General features: G+C 35.5%; 1 protein-coding gene across 2 annotated transcripts; it reads right to left on the bottom strand.

The window, feature by feature from the left end:
- hemk1 (HemK methyltransferase family member 1) lies at positions 1–9231 on the bottom strand. Of its 2 annotated transcripts, XR_014031209.1 has the most exons (12): positions 8984–9231; positions 8684–8860; positions 8402–8493; positions 7306–7399; positions 7022–7153; positions 6863–6927; positions 6700–6749; positions 4084–4189; positions 3884–3979; positions 3054–3164; positions 647–746; positions 1–578 (listed from the first exon to the last, which is right to left on the bottom strand). XR_014031209.1 is itself a non-coding variant. In XM_081380603.1 (11 exons), the coding sequence occupies exons 1-11, from the start codon at positions 9044–9046 to the stop codon at positions 704–706; spliced, it is 1029 nt and encodes a 342-aa protein (XP_081236729.1). In that variant the 5' UTR covers positions 9047–9231; the 3' UTR covers positions 1–703. The 2 variants fall into 2 exon arrangements, 1 of the variants encoding a protein (XP_081236729.1); XM_081380603.1 differs by having other exon boundaries at positions 1–746.
- Positions 9232–15261: the final 6030 nt, after the last annotated feature.

Raw genomic sequence — 15261 nt, 5'->3', positions numbered from 1 at the left:
GTATTAAAAATAGTTTATTTATCATGGCATTGCATGTCTACAAGAACAATAAATACAAAATGTCTCCGCAATATTTTCATACACATTACTAAAACAGAGAAGAGAGGCAGTGCATGCAAAATTCGGCTTCACTCATTCAAAGAGAACAGACAGATTTGGTGTATGCATTGTGGTAGTGGAGCATGTCTGGTTTGTCTGTGGGCTAGCTGAGCGAGCGAGTTAGCGGCAATGGGCCAGCTGTTTCGCAGAATGAGTGCATTACTTCCAGGGAGTGACTAGCGCAGGGTTGGGAGGGGGAGTTCTTAGAAAAGGCTTCAATAATTACCTTCAGCCTACTGCACCCTGACACTTGCACACTGAGCACAAACTCACAATCAATGCAATCTCACCACAACAAACCACAGCCACACGCACTTACCAATTAAAAGGAAAGCGAATATAAAAGATACAACAACAGAAGGTTACAGCACAAGACAAATAGAAACCCTTGGTCGGCAAATTTCAGGATTGGCAGGTTTTTAACTCGGTGCATGCTGGGAACAGGCGAGGAGACTGGCAGTGTGCCACCTGCAATTTGACTGAAGGCATTTTAAATGGGCAATTGCTCATGGTAAAGACTCTAGCTCTACTTAGTATGGTGTCATACCAGCCAAGATCATCTTCCTGACTGTCTTTCCTAATGTATTTCCCTCTGTCCTTTGTTTCAGTCATCCTCTCCTTTCTTCTGTAAAATGCAGAATCTTGGCCTGTAAAATAAAAAGCATAGTGTGTTTACCAGTATACAGTAAATGGGATACTGTTGACTCAGCATCCAGAGATAACAGGGTACTTGAGTTGCCTACTAAGGTTGCATCAGTTTTTATTTACAGAGTCGGTTTACCAAATACTGGAGTGATGATCCAGAATGACTTGGACAAAAGCTTTTGCACATGCACACTTTAAAGGAGAAGTTCCCATTTTAAAGATCATCATAATTCTCACATCCCATTACAGTTATTGAGCAATTCAAAAGATGCATATGTACAGCATATATTATATATGACACAAAAGATATATATGCATACATAAAATGTAAATTATTTTTTATATATATATATATATATATATATATATATATATATATATATATATATATATATATATATATATATATATATATATATATATATATATATTCCACTCCCCTTGTGCACAGTGAGCACACACACACACACGTGTATATATATATATATATATATATATATATATATATATATATTCCACTCCCCTCGTTTTAGACATACACTTGCAAACTTCCTTAAGCACCTCCCCTCGGGGGAATCCCCACCGTCATTTTGAAGTGTGTTCCATTTTGTGAAGTGGACGAGGGAAGTTTATATGGACAGACCATTGTCCCCTCAATTTTGACAGAGGGAGCGAGTCTACTCCGATGTACACTTCAAGCAGCTCCATATCCCATAATTCAACTTGATTGTGATGTCACAGCAGATCACTCTTAACTCAAGTGTATGATATATTAATTATTTTGATAATTAACTGATAATAGTGTATAATATATTAATTGTGCTGAGATTTAATCGCATTTGTAGCTACCTTATGTTCACAGTCAAAGTTTATATTTTTTCTGTTTACATATTTATATTTATAGTTAAATATATTTTTTTCCTTTTGTGTAATTTTATATTTCTCCAACAGCTCATATACCTATATGATTTTATATATTTTCTCCAACAACTTATATGCATATAGAATGGTGCATAGAACAAATTCATAGGTTAAAAAAAGAACGCAGCTATGGTCCGTCAGAGAAGAATGGCCAGACTGGTTCAAGCTCGGTTACAACCAAGGTCTGCAGAAACGCATCTCTGGACGCACAACACGTCGAACCTTGATGCAGATGGGCTACAGTAGCTGAAGACCACACCGGGTGCTGCTCCTGTCAGCTATAAACAGCAAATTGATGCTACAGTTTGCACAGGATCACCAAAATTGGACAATAGAAGATTATAGAACGTTGCCTGCTCTGATGAGTCTCGATGGTTGCTGTCACTTTAAGACCTGACGCACAGAGCCATTATACCGCTTAATATAGCAAATATACTTGGTTTTATGTGAGCAAAGAATCTGTGAGAATGCGTAAAATTATGCACAATACGTGTAATTCCATGCCGAAATTCAAGCCCTGTAACAGCAACAATATTCATCTGGAGGCAGAGCAAATGAAACATGCCTTTTTAAGAGACTATGATTGAAAAATGTATATTATATAAAATTCAACCCACCAAAGTGGCTAGTAGGAGTGACTGCTGCGTTACACGCCACTATATATATAACTACAAATTAATTTTTTTAAAGCTATGCTAGTAAACTACTAAAAATATATTTACTATAAAAAATGAAATGATGCTTGAATAAAATGACAATTTTAGCATTCCCTGAAATTTTCATCCCGAGATACAACTATTTGAAAATCTGGAATCTGAGGGTGCAAAAAAATCTAAACATTGAGAAAATCGCCTTTAAAGTTGTCCATTTATTTAAACATTTTCGCGATTGTGCTGCATTCACTCACAAAAATAAATGTTTTATATATTTACGGTAGGAAATGTACAAAATATCTTCATGGAACATGATCTTTACTTAATATCCTAATGATTTTTGCCAAAAAAAAAAAAAAATTGACAATTTTGACCCATACAATGTATTGTTGGCTATTGCCACAAATATACCCGTGCTACTTGTGACTGGTTTTGTGATCCAGGGTCACATATGATTTATATTCTTTTGGGTTCTCTACCAATACATTTAAAAATAAGACATGCAGGTATCGGCGAGTAGCAAAACTGTAAGTATCGGAAATGTCGGTATTCGTGCATCCCTAGTTATAACATTCAAGAGACACACCTATATATACAAGAGACAAATACCTAAGTACATATTTGCTATTTTATGTTGAGCAAGTAAATCCTGTAATTACACTGTAACATGGACTCGGTCTAAAGTAAACAACAACAAAACAAAAAGGGCAGGTCACGGTAGCAGAAGAAACTGACCTGTTGGTGAGGTCACAATGGGTTTCCAGATAAAGCAACCCCAGCATCATTTCCTCTATCAGCTGCTGAATGACTGGAGGATGGCATGGAGCAACCTCGAGGTAAACCCGTCTGGGCAGACAAAGGCATTTAAAAAGTAAGGGAGGAAAAGGTTGGGTGGACAGGATGTTTTCCCAAGTAAACAATATCACAAGCCATTAGTCATGAAGAAGAATAGTAGGAAACCTGAACGCTAATGCTAGGGGCTCTCAGTATCTATAAAAGGGCAGCAATGTGTCATTTCTGCGAAAGAAACAAATCTTAAGTGGACACATAATGAGAAACCCTCAAGGAAATCTGAAACCCTACCACTAAGCAAGTTCTCAGCATGCACTGACAAGGAACAATCGACACGTGCAATGCTCTCCAGACTTTATAAGTGTATTACTCATCCATTCGGTGAAATGCTTACTGAATTAGTAATTTTACGGGCATGGAACATTCAAGATAGGTTTTGCAACCGTCAAGCTAATTGTGTTATTTGTTATTGTGTATGCATGTGCATATGTGTGTGTTTGTGTGTCTTGGGAGTGATAAGGGTTGGGAGGAGAGTTCTGGGAGAATGATCTGGTCCCTGGAATACTGTTATCAACTGAACTACAGAGAACTGTGTAGCACTCGATTCCCTGAAGCATTTTAGGTATGCTGGGAAAGCTTCTTAGCGTGATTATAGCATACTATTTATACTGTATTTGGCTACAACGCCACTCATACAAGAATTTTCAAAGACAACCAGACATTCTGCCAAACCACATATGATGGCGTCAGACAAACACACACTACTCACTTACCCTCGCTTTGTTAAGAGCTTAGAGCACAGACCCAAAATCGGGCGAATCACAGACAGCCCGTCCAAGCCCCCGTCCAATGCGGCATGGTCTTCAAACCTTCCAGGAAAGAGATGTGGCTGTTTAAAAGGTTACATGAGGAATTTTCATACACACACCAAAGGTTAAAGCACATGTTGAGTGTGTCCGCATGTTGGCCTAACCTGAGTATCTCTGTTTGTAAAGTCTTCATGTCCTGACTGAGCAAGTAGGGAGGGTTGCTCACTATAAAGTCAACCGGGTCACATTCTCTCAGTATCGCATCTGCATCTGGGAATACAAAACACATTTTGTTCTCTCGCTGTCAAATGCAAAACATATTTGCACTGATGTGGTTATTTCATTAAATTATAAAATATCATTTACATGGAAATTCAAAGCTTGAAACTAAACAACAATCCTAACCAATGAGGAAAATAATTACATTAATGATGAATTACATGCTTGTAATGTCTGGGGATATATTCAGTTGTTGTGTTTGAATCAAACACTATCATACTATATATAAACAGTAACGTTCAAAAGTTTAGGGTCAGTAAGAAAATTATTTTTGAAAGAAATTAATATTATTCAGCAAGAATACATTTATAATGTTACAAAAGAAAAAAAAAGAATCCAAAAAAAAGAACATGGTTTCCACAAAAAATAAAGCAAATATCAACTGTTTTCAACATTGATAATAATAATAAATGTTTCTTGAGCACCAAATATCAGAAATTCAGCATATCAGAATGATGAAGGATCATGTGACACTGAAGACTGAGGTAATGATGCTGATAATTCAACTTTGCAATCACAGAAATAAACTAGATTTCAAAAAGTTTCAGATTACTGTTAAAAATAAAACAGACTTCTGTTATTTTAAACAGTAATATTTCACAAAATATTTTTTCCTATATTTTTGATCAAATAAATGCAGCATTGGTGAACATAAATCGTACTATTACCAACCAAAACCTTTGAGCAGTAAATATTACATGTATATATTATGTATTATAAATATTATAATAAATAAATGGTACTAGGTTCTAGTTCTAAGTATATACAGTAATAAAACAATATTTGATTTTCTCATATACAGTAGTGGCCAAAAATGACGGTTTGTTTTTAATGACCCAACAAGTTCGATTAAACCATCAAAATATGACGAAAATATTTAATCTTTTTTTAAATATTTTAAAATTTGACCACTGCTGTATATACTGTACACACATAAACACTGCCAAAACAAATACATTTGTGTTAATGATCCGTGAAACTCCTGAAAAGCCTCCATTTATGTCTGCTAGCTCAATAAAAACAACACTTAGGAAGATCTTTAACCTTTCTGCAGAAGTACCTTCATTTATGCAGTTAGTGAAGTGCAGCGATTAAAGAGAAAACAACATCATCTCAGAGCCTAATAATAGTAATGTGGTTAGATCACAGAGTTAAAAATCTGATATTTAGCATTCAGGACAGCTGTTTTTAATGCCATTTAGTGGGAAGAGAGGCACAAGCTTTAACAGGAAAAGCCCAACGAATCCCTGGAATTAGCTGAACATTTCCATGTCACTACCTTAGAGGCCCTTCTAGGATTCGGGCTGAACCGTCTGGCTCGATTCCTCAAAGTCTCGTTATCTACTAGCACACAAGTCGCACTAATGCTAAATCATTTATGAATGTTATGACAAGGTCCACTGTGAATCTCTGCAATGGAATGGAGATTATTACTGGCAGCTGAAAGCATGATGAACTTAGTCAAAATATTTAGTAAACAAACATACAAGGAGAGTGGGATGTGTGGAATGGATGACCGACACTCAAGTTCTACAGAAATCCGTGGAGCTTTCTGGGGAATTCTGAGCTGTGAATTACATGCAGGTCTACTTTGGCACTGGTCAGTTTGGCCAGTCATAACAAACCAACAGAAAGCAAAAGGAAACGGGGCAATCAAAAATGCCAGTTACTCCCTCATGCTGCATTTCCTCTCTATTCATTATTCACTAATTTGCAAAGAAATTAACTATAGAATCAAAATAACACGTAATGTACTTCTAGTCTTGACATGACTTTAATCTCTCGTCAATAACATTTCTTAAAGAGAGAAAAAGAATGACACCTTGGCTGAGAAGTATTTCCATTCTGTCCACTTCTGACTAATTCACCTTCATTTATGCAAGATCAGCATGGAAACACAAACGGCACCATCTAAATAGAAATTCTACACTTTAGGTTTTGTGTTCCGTCAAAATTCATTATCATTTGGATCTTAATGTGTTTCTCCTCCTAAAAAAAAAAAAAAAATCATGAAATTTGAGTAGCTCTCGATAGCTCATTCTGGATAACCATTTTATAATATAACCATTTTTTAAGGAAATACTCAATGTGGTGACCCAAATATCATGTTATTATCTGTATATATATGCATATATATATGTGTGTGTGTGTGTGTGTGTGTGTGTGTATACATATATAGTATACATATATATATACATATACATATATAATATAGTTATATTTATATTCATAATATGTAACTACACCATTGTTAAGTTTGCAATAAAATGTTCTTAAGGCATCTTGCATTTATAAGTTATGTTAAAAGCTGTTAAAAATTAATCATCAGATTACAGTCAGTGACGTAAAATAGACAAGATGCCCAGAAATGACGTTTGTTTGTTGTGTGCTGACCAAAAATTGCCACTTTCAAAGGTTGTCAGTCTTACAATAACCACTAACTGTTATGATGATTAGTCATTGCGGAGTGTGATTTTTCATGTCATTTCCATCACTCTTACCCTTAATCACATCTAAATGGTGAACATCTAGTCTGTCCTGTAGACCCAGTCTGGAACAAACAAAAGAGGATAATAATACATGGAATAGTCAACATAATAAATCATCAAGTAATAAAGATTTATTTATAGAAGCTTTAGATAGTCGATTGTGAAAGGTTGTCACCTGTTTGCATTTTCCGTTGTAAGACATACTGCTATCTGGCTTTGATCCAAAGCAAATACCCTGAGCTTAAAGAATCATGGGTACAGATGTTACAGATGACATGCTACATTACTCAGAAGAGCTAAAGATAAATAATTAGGAGAAAGACACAGTGCAAACCTGTGGAATGCTACGTAGTAAACTAAGAGAGATGGCTCCAGATCCACAGCCCACCTCCAGACCTCGTAAATCAGTCCTGTGCGATTCTCCCTGTATCAACCGGAGGTCTTCAAGAACCAGACTAACCAGCTCCTAGATGCACACAAACCAGCGGGTCCAAGCGGAAATAAATGTTTTCAGACACACAGTCTGTGTTTATCCAAAAAGTCACATCCATTTGAAGTCCACTCGCAGTTTGTTGCAAAATTCGGACATGTGCTAAGAAGGTCACTGAAGCTTTTCACCTCTGTTTCAGGACGGGGTATGAACACGGGACGCTTCATTTTCAGGGTCAGGTCTCTGAAGTCCCATTCCTCAATCACATACTGTACAGGCATCCTAAAAAAACACATTCACACAGGCTTGAAATCAATAGGCTTAAAGGTCAATAGGCAATCTATCTAATCAGAGGCGTTGATACATTTTTTTCCATGATTAAATGCATCAGCTTCTTTTTCGAGTCATTGATTTGTAACCAGTTCAAGGGTTGGTTCACCCAAAAATGAAAATTATCCCATAATTTACTCACCCTCACCTCATCCTAGGTGTATATGACTTTCTTCTTTCAACCAAACACAATCAGAGTTATATTAAAAAAATATCCTGGCTCTTCCAAGCTTTATAATGGGAGTGATTATGAGTTTTTGAAGCTCCAAAAAGAGTATCCATCCATCATAAAAGTAATCCTTAAAGGCCTTCTTAAGTGAAGCATGCGCTTTTGTAAGAAAAATATCCATATTTATATTTATTTACTATTCGCAAGTCTAGTTACGATGGAAGAGTGACTTCTGACTCTTCCGCTTAATATAATTCTGATTGTGTTTGGCTGAAAGAAGAAAGTCATATACACCTAGGATGGCTTAAGGATGAGTAAATTATGAGATAATTTTCATTTTTGGGAGAATTAACCTTTTAATGTTACTAATAACAGTCTAGTCTGTTTTGGGAATTTGAGGAAATACTATATTAAATGTGTTAATTTAATTTGTTGTTTATATCTCATTGCATCTCAATTTAATTTGTACACTTTTGTGGAAACGCAATAAGGTTCCATTTGTTAACTAACTTAATTAACTAATGTTAACATGACTTAAAATTAAAAAGTTGTATCTTTTAATACTATTTAATGGACCTGAGCTAATCAGTGGGTGGAATAAGTTAAAACTCCTCGGAAATGGTTTAGTGTTAATCTTTTAACGTAAATGAATAACAAATAACAATTCAAAAAACTTAAAAGAAGTTCTGTGAAGACCTTCACTTGTACGCACGTCTTAGTCATTAAAACTCATTTAAAAAAAAGTTGCAGTGAGGAGTGAGTAAAAATGTCAAATGTAGTTTTACCTTGTTAGGCGTTTGGAGCATAATTTCCACACTCTTTCCATTTCCCTGTCAGTCAGGGTGTCTCTCAGCCGTTTCCTCGGCACACATTCCAGCTTTTAACAAAGAAAGACAAGGACATGGTGTCATGGAAAGGGAATGTGTACAATTCTCTTAAACAGTTATTTTACACTTTGTAACCACACAGACTATGCCTCCACACATTTTCAGTTGAGTATATATATGTTTGGAACTTTTACAATGTATAAAACGATTTTAAAAACATGGGGTGAGAGAGAAACTCACAGTTTTTTGGCCAAGTACATGAGATATTATATATTGACTAGAGAGGAGAGGCTCGGAGATGCCATGCAGTGTGAAGTGTTGAGCCCACAGTCTGACCGCCTGCTCTGCTGTGATCCTACAGTTTGCCGGAGGAGCAACAGCGCCCTCTGCTGCACTCGACGACAACCTCACAACACTCTGCAAAAATCATCAACAACACATTCATTGTCAGTCACACACACAAGACACATTTTTGGATGCTATATGATTATTTTAGTACAATAATAGTGATTTTTAAATACAAAATTATCAGGAACTTACTCTATGTTTTGACACTCCACTGTATCTGTGCATTAATCGAAAACAAATGGTCTTGAACAGCATCGTTATTTACTGTAAGCTAATCGAGCAAACTGCTTGAGCTGCTTTAAGATTCGTGGAAGAGCTGTCTAAAGCAATAATGTAACCTACATGTGTCTTAGCTCTTGATAGATACAAGTAACATCGGAATCGGATACCATGTGCTAATGTCCGAGTCGTTTTTTTTTTTGAGTCGGATCTTTTGAATCGGTTAAGCGGCAACACAATAATTCATTTGAATAGTTCGTTCACAAATCGGACTGAATCGACTTTGTTTCTCAGTAATTAAATTGAAATTCAGGAGACAAAAAAAAAAAAAAAAAAAAAAAAAAAAAAAAACAGGAAGAGGGTCGACTAATTCACAGGTGTATTTATTTTTGCAAACACCTAAATCACGCATAACCTATCTCCTCCTGCCCCTTTACATCTCATGTCACATTTGCGTTTTAAATACATTTCACGTATTTCAAATGCGCATCTTGCATTATTAAGATTAAGATATAGGCCTACCCAGAGAACCGTTCGGATCTGTGCTATATTAGTTTAATGAGACGAGAAAGAAACAAAAACAAGATAAACAAAAATATGTGCCTAAAATGACTTTATTGGAATGGATGTCAGATGACGCAATGATTCACTGAATCAAATTTTAACCAGTTCTTTGAGCTGTTCAAATGAACCGATTCGCGTTCATGAAGCGGACTTCCTGCCACTAGTGCGCAATGAATGCGCTTACATATTTCAAAATAAAAGCCATATTAATCTAATACGACAACCAAACGAAAAGGCGAAACCTTTTCATTGAAAAGGCAGTATTTTGTTTATTATGTTTATGCTAAACTCTGCAATTAATTGTGTTAAAATTGGATGAAGAACGTTTACACTTTATCTCCAAAAGTGTGATTTTGTTATTACCACTTGAGGGCGCATTAACTTTATGTAAAACTGCTCCATTTAATGGGTAAGGGACTGTATATTTTAACTTAAAAAACGTACGTTTTCTGGTCCTACAGTGTATTATGATAACAAAGTAGGTTGATACATAATTTGTGTACAAAGAAATTGAAAAAACTTTGGGACACATCTTTTCCTGATCTTTTCCTGGTTAATTTAAATTACTTTTGGTATTTCACAATATAGCCTACAGAAAACAACTTATACATTATTCGGCTATTAATGAATTGTTGGTGTACTACATCTTGGAACTACAGTTTTAGTTCATGCATTTTATCCCATAGTTTGACAGCACAAACTTCAAAGACAGAAGTCCTGAAAAGACTTGTTGTCTGCAGTCTGAGCTGGAGAAGAGAGAGATCACGTGAGGAGAGAATGGATTGGGGGATGGAGAACTGGTGCTGTCAGCCAGATGGGACTGATTGTTATTGTGTGCTGCAGGGGTTGCAGTGTGTAGCCTCAGTCTATTTGTGAGCACCACCACACATGATTCAACTATAGCCCTGTGTTTCCCCTGAAACATCTCTCAGAATGAACACTCTCCTTATATGAATAAAGAGGGATGAGATAATAAGTCAGATTGAGACGTGTGGAAGTGAATGTAATTGACATGAACGGAAAGCTATATGAATATGTCAAAGTACTGAAAGAAAACAAGACATAAAAACTTTTTAGACACATTTTTGTCCTTGAAACAAATCTGTGATAATAGCTCACAGTGTGTGTGTAATTAAGGCAAACTGGTAATGCTTGCCAGGAAAAGTGAGTCTTTACCGGTTTGATGGCCTGTGATACTCCAGTCTATACATTTCAGACATTTTCCCATTCAAAGAAACTGCAACAAATGCTACTATTTGTCAGACCTAAGTGATCAGCTTGACGTTAATCATAACCTTAGCCAAGATGCAAAGTATTAGGGGTTTTCAAGCTTTTTGATGCAAGGACCCCCAAAAGTGAAGTTTTCCTTGCAAGTGATCCCTTCCTGAAATATAAAGATAACTACATAATTTTATGTTTTAAAAACCCATTTATATTGTGAGAAAAAGCTATGTTGTTTGCAAAATTAAATAATTGTTTTTATATTGCTACTGTAATGAAGCCAGGACAACATTTTAAATATTACGTTGAAAATACTGACTTCGTAATTTTTTTTACCCGATTATGTTGGATATATAAGTTTCAATGCAATGTAAATTTATTTGCATAGCACTTTTTACAATATCTAAACATTGTTCCAGAGATTTTGTACAGTTAACTTTGACAGCCCTAAAAATACGTTCATGCTTAAAAATGTAAAATCTTCTAAACATACACTGTACATTTTTTTTTAAAAAGTTGTAAATTAAAATATTATAGGAGAATATCATCTACAAGAAACCCAATTTTATTTTTTCTACTTCAACATTTCATGTTTAATTCAATGTGCCATTTCTTTGCAATTGTTTGTTGAGTAAAAAGTGTTGCTATCTTGCTACCATTTTTTTCAGTGTACTGTCAGCTGTGGCATGTCAGTTTGAATATGTGTCATAGTTGATACTGTGGACATCACAAACCACCACCAACTCGCCAATCTCTCACAATCTCTCGTCTTTTACATCAATCCATCTCTCTCTCATGCTATTTTTCTCTCTCACTTTGTATAGATAAGACGCTCAATGCAGAATTCAGATAAGGCATTGTGAGTAGAAGGTGTTCCACGTGTACTGGAAACGTGATATTGATTTTTTGTTTAGAATTTTTAAAATGCATATGGAAATTATATCATAATTTTTTTTTTGAAAAACATAAATTATACAACAAGTTTTATTCTTTTGTTCTTCTTTGTCTCAAGTTTTACTTATGGTCTGACCCAAGTTTTATTATGCTTCGTGTTTTTCTAGACTTTTAGAAAGGGAAGTTTAAAAAAGTTGGAGTTTAAAAAATCAGAGTCTGAAATTGGCCATTTCCAGATGCTATTTCCCCCATCGTTCTACCTACTACCTCCTTCTAATAAAAAGTGGGAAGGAAAAGATGTGTTAGTTCTTTTACATCATAATTTACATTTATATAAATGCCAGAGCATTAAACCGTTTTTTTTTTTTTTTTGCTAATATGACAGAAATAATTTAACCTGGATTCATTGCACAATGACAGGGAATATGCAGCTGAGTGCCAGATGTGGATGATAAAAGAATGGGAAGTATATGCAGGAAATTTTTAGGATTTCGGTAACACTTTTCAATAAGGTTCAGTAGTTAACATTAGTTAATGTATTCACTAACATGAACTAACAGTGAGCTATACATTTGTTAAAGTATTTATTGATCTTTGTGAATGTTAGTTAATAAAAATGCAGCTGTTCATTGTTTGTTTGTGTTAGTTCACAGTGCATTAACTAATGTTAACAAATACAACCTTTGATTTTAATAATGTATAAATGTTGAAATTAATATGAACTAAGATTATTAAATGCTGTTCATTCTTAGTTCATGTTAACTAGGTAGTCAACGAATGAACCTTATTGTAAAGTGTTACCAGGATTTCTAACCAGCTCTTGGCATTATACGCATAGTTGTGATTGTATAGCAACATTTATGTAGGATATTGTCTTGTTTCCTCTCGGTATGTGCTGCAGTGAATCTGAGCAGCTGAAGGTAAGATTTCATCTTAATCCTCTCATTTCCGTAAGATAAATGTGCAGCATGCAGATATTGGACTTGTAATCGAAAGAAACATAAGACTGTGCATCCAAACATCTTTCCCAGCTTCTTAATGTGTCCAAATTTCATTCATTTTCAGTCGCCTTATACCCTGGCATTGGTCCAGACAGAATCCTCTATGGCACATATATTCTCAGCAGTGACTCATTCTGGTGTTTTGAGCCTCTAGGAGGAAGCTCTCTTTCTCTCTCTGCTATTCTTCAAGCTGAAATACTGAGAAGAACCTCACAATGCTGCTTTGTCCCTCAAAAACACTGAAGTCATAGTTTCCCAGGCTGCTGCCCCCTGAGATGCCTAGAAGTGATGAAGCGAGAGGAGGGGCACAGAGCTTGGTAAATTGCTTGGTAATTTTTTTTTTTTTTTTTTTTTTTGCCATGAACAAAAGGATACAACACATTATTGTGCCTCTAGGGATGTTCATTACCCCGGTTTAGCCCATGATGTTCAATAAAATGTTCCCCAACCTCCTTCACAATGATAAAGAGTTAGGCAAAACTCTAAATTGCAGAATAGATCTTTCTGTCTGTCCATCATTTGTAATTTCTATCTGTCTGTCCAGCCCGTTCTCATCCCAAGGCGTCATATACTGACGATTTTGACATTTCGTCTGTCTGTAGCTATCTATTGTTTGTTCTATCCATCATATCTATCTATCTATCTATCTATCTATCTATCTATCTATCTATCTATCTATCTATCTATCTATCTATCTATCTATCTATCTATCTATCTATCTATCTATCTATCTATCTATCTATCTATCTATCTATCTATCTATCTATCTGTCTGTCTGTCTGTCTGTCTGTCTGTCTGTCTGTCTGTCTGTCTGTCTGTCCGTCCGTCCGTCCGTCCGTCCGTCCGTCCGTCCGTCCGTCCGTCCGTCCGTCCGTCCGTCCGTCCGTCCGTCCGTCCGTCCATCTCTCTGTCTGTCTTTTGTCTGTCTGTCTGTCTGTCTATCTGTCTGTTGTTCTAGCTAATGTTTGTTGGATCTATCTGTCCATCTATCTATCCATCTACAATTCAAATTCAGTAATTGAATTGGAGTTTACAGTTTTTCTCAGTCGCTTTGGTGCATTTCTCATAACACTATTTACATTTGCACAACAGTTAATGCAGTTCTCAAAACAATTAGTACAAACTGCAAAACCTAGTTGATAACCTGCAAAACCGTGTCACTTGCTCAAAATGGATAGCCCATTCCTCAAAAGCAAGTATTTATGTCAATGAATGTGTCAGTGTCATCAAAATGAAAAGTCCTGACACCATCGTTTATGAACAAGATAGTCAAATGGCTTAGTCATGTTTTCATTATGACAGTTTACTCTATAAATGTTTTCCAATGATAAAAGTCAGATCTTGGTGACACTACCTGAAAATGCTCAATACAGCACTAAATACTATTTGCACAGCCATTTGAAAAAAATACAGTAAAGTTACACATTACTGTATTTATGAGGTAACTGAGTACAAGACACTGAATATGTATGTTTCACATTTTTACTGCATATGCTCTTTGCAATTCTAATTTTTTCACAGCATTGTGCAAAAGAAAAAATACACCATTATTTACAACAAACATAAACTCCCTTTGGGTAGAGCTGTGCACAACTGTACACAATATTGCAGTAGGCCTATATACTGTATTGGAACTGAACATACAACATACATAGTACTGTAATCATTCATGCACACCCAGACGTTTCTCTCTGTCTGGTCACATAATTTCATCTACATCCCAGCGAATATCATCTCTTGCTCAATTGCAAATTGTTCAATTTAGGAGACTTTTTCGGGATTTTTTTTTTTTATGACAGATTTTGACAACTAGTTCAACATTTTTGAATGTAATGACTCAAGCAATGAAATAAGGACTATTAGTTCTATATGGAATGACTATTCAGCATTCACAAGTATAGTTAATTTTGACTGACATGACTTAAGCAAATGATAATGTTATAAAATAGCAGAGAGTTGTATGAAAGCAATTGATGCATGTCCAAAAGCATTTGCAATTTGTTGGAAGGAATGAGAAACTGCTACTATGATGTGCACAAATGACTAAATGCTGTGGAGGTTGAACTAACTGTTGTGCAAATGTAAATAGTGATGTGAGAAATGCACCAAAGCGACTGAGAAAAACTGTAAAAGCATTCTCAACTGATAGTGATGCTTCAAAACACAAAAATGTGACCAAATATATGGCGGAATTGATTATGAATCATTCAAATATAACTAATTAAGTTCACATGAAGGCTGGATATTGATATAATAAAAATTCTATTTTCACATCAGAAATGCAAACTTCTAACCCTTCTGTTTGCATATCCCAATATAAATTCCTAAGGTAAGCTTGTGAAAGCGCGCTTTGAAAAGGTCAAGTGTCTTGTATGTTTACACACTGCTCAAGATGCTCGTGTTGGGTTTTAAGAACTCTTAACTTTTAGGAATAGATCAGTGATAATATTAATGATATGTTAGTGACACGCACAACCCACATCTACACATGTATAGGAGTAATGCAGCCAAAGATATGCGCTGAAAATAAACTAGAACATAACAAGTGAGATATAGGCCCTGTAGTATTTG

The sequence above is a fragment of the Scardinius erythrophthalmus genome (assembly GCF_964197995.2).
Source record: "Scardinius erythrophthalmus genome assembly, chromosome: 12".
NCBI lineage: Eukaryota > Metazoa > Chordata > Actinopteri > Cypriniformes > Leuciscidae > Scardinius > Scardinius erythrophthalmus.
The sequence above is the reverse complement of the archived record's forward strand: the minus strand, read 5'-3'. Positions and strand labels throughout refer to the sequence as shown.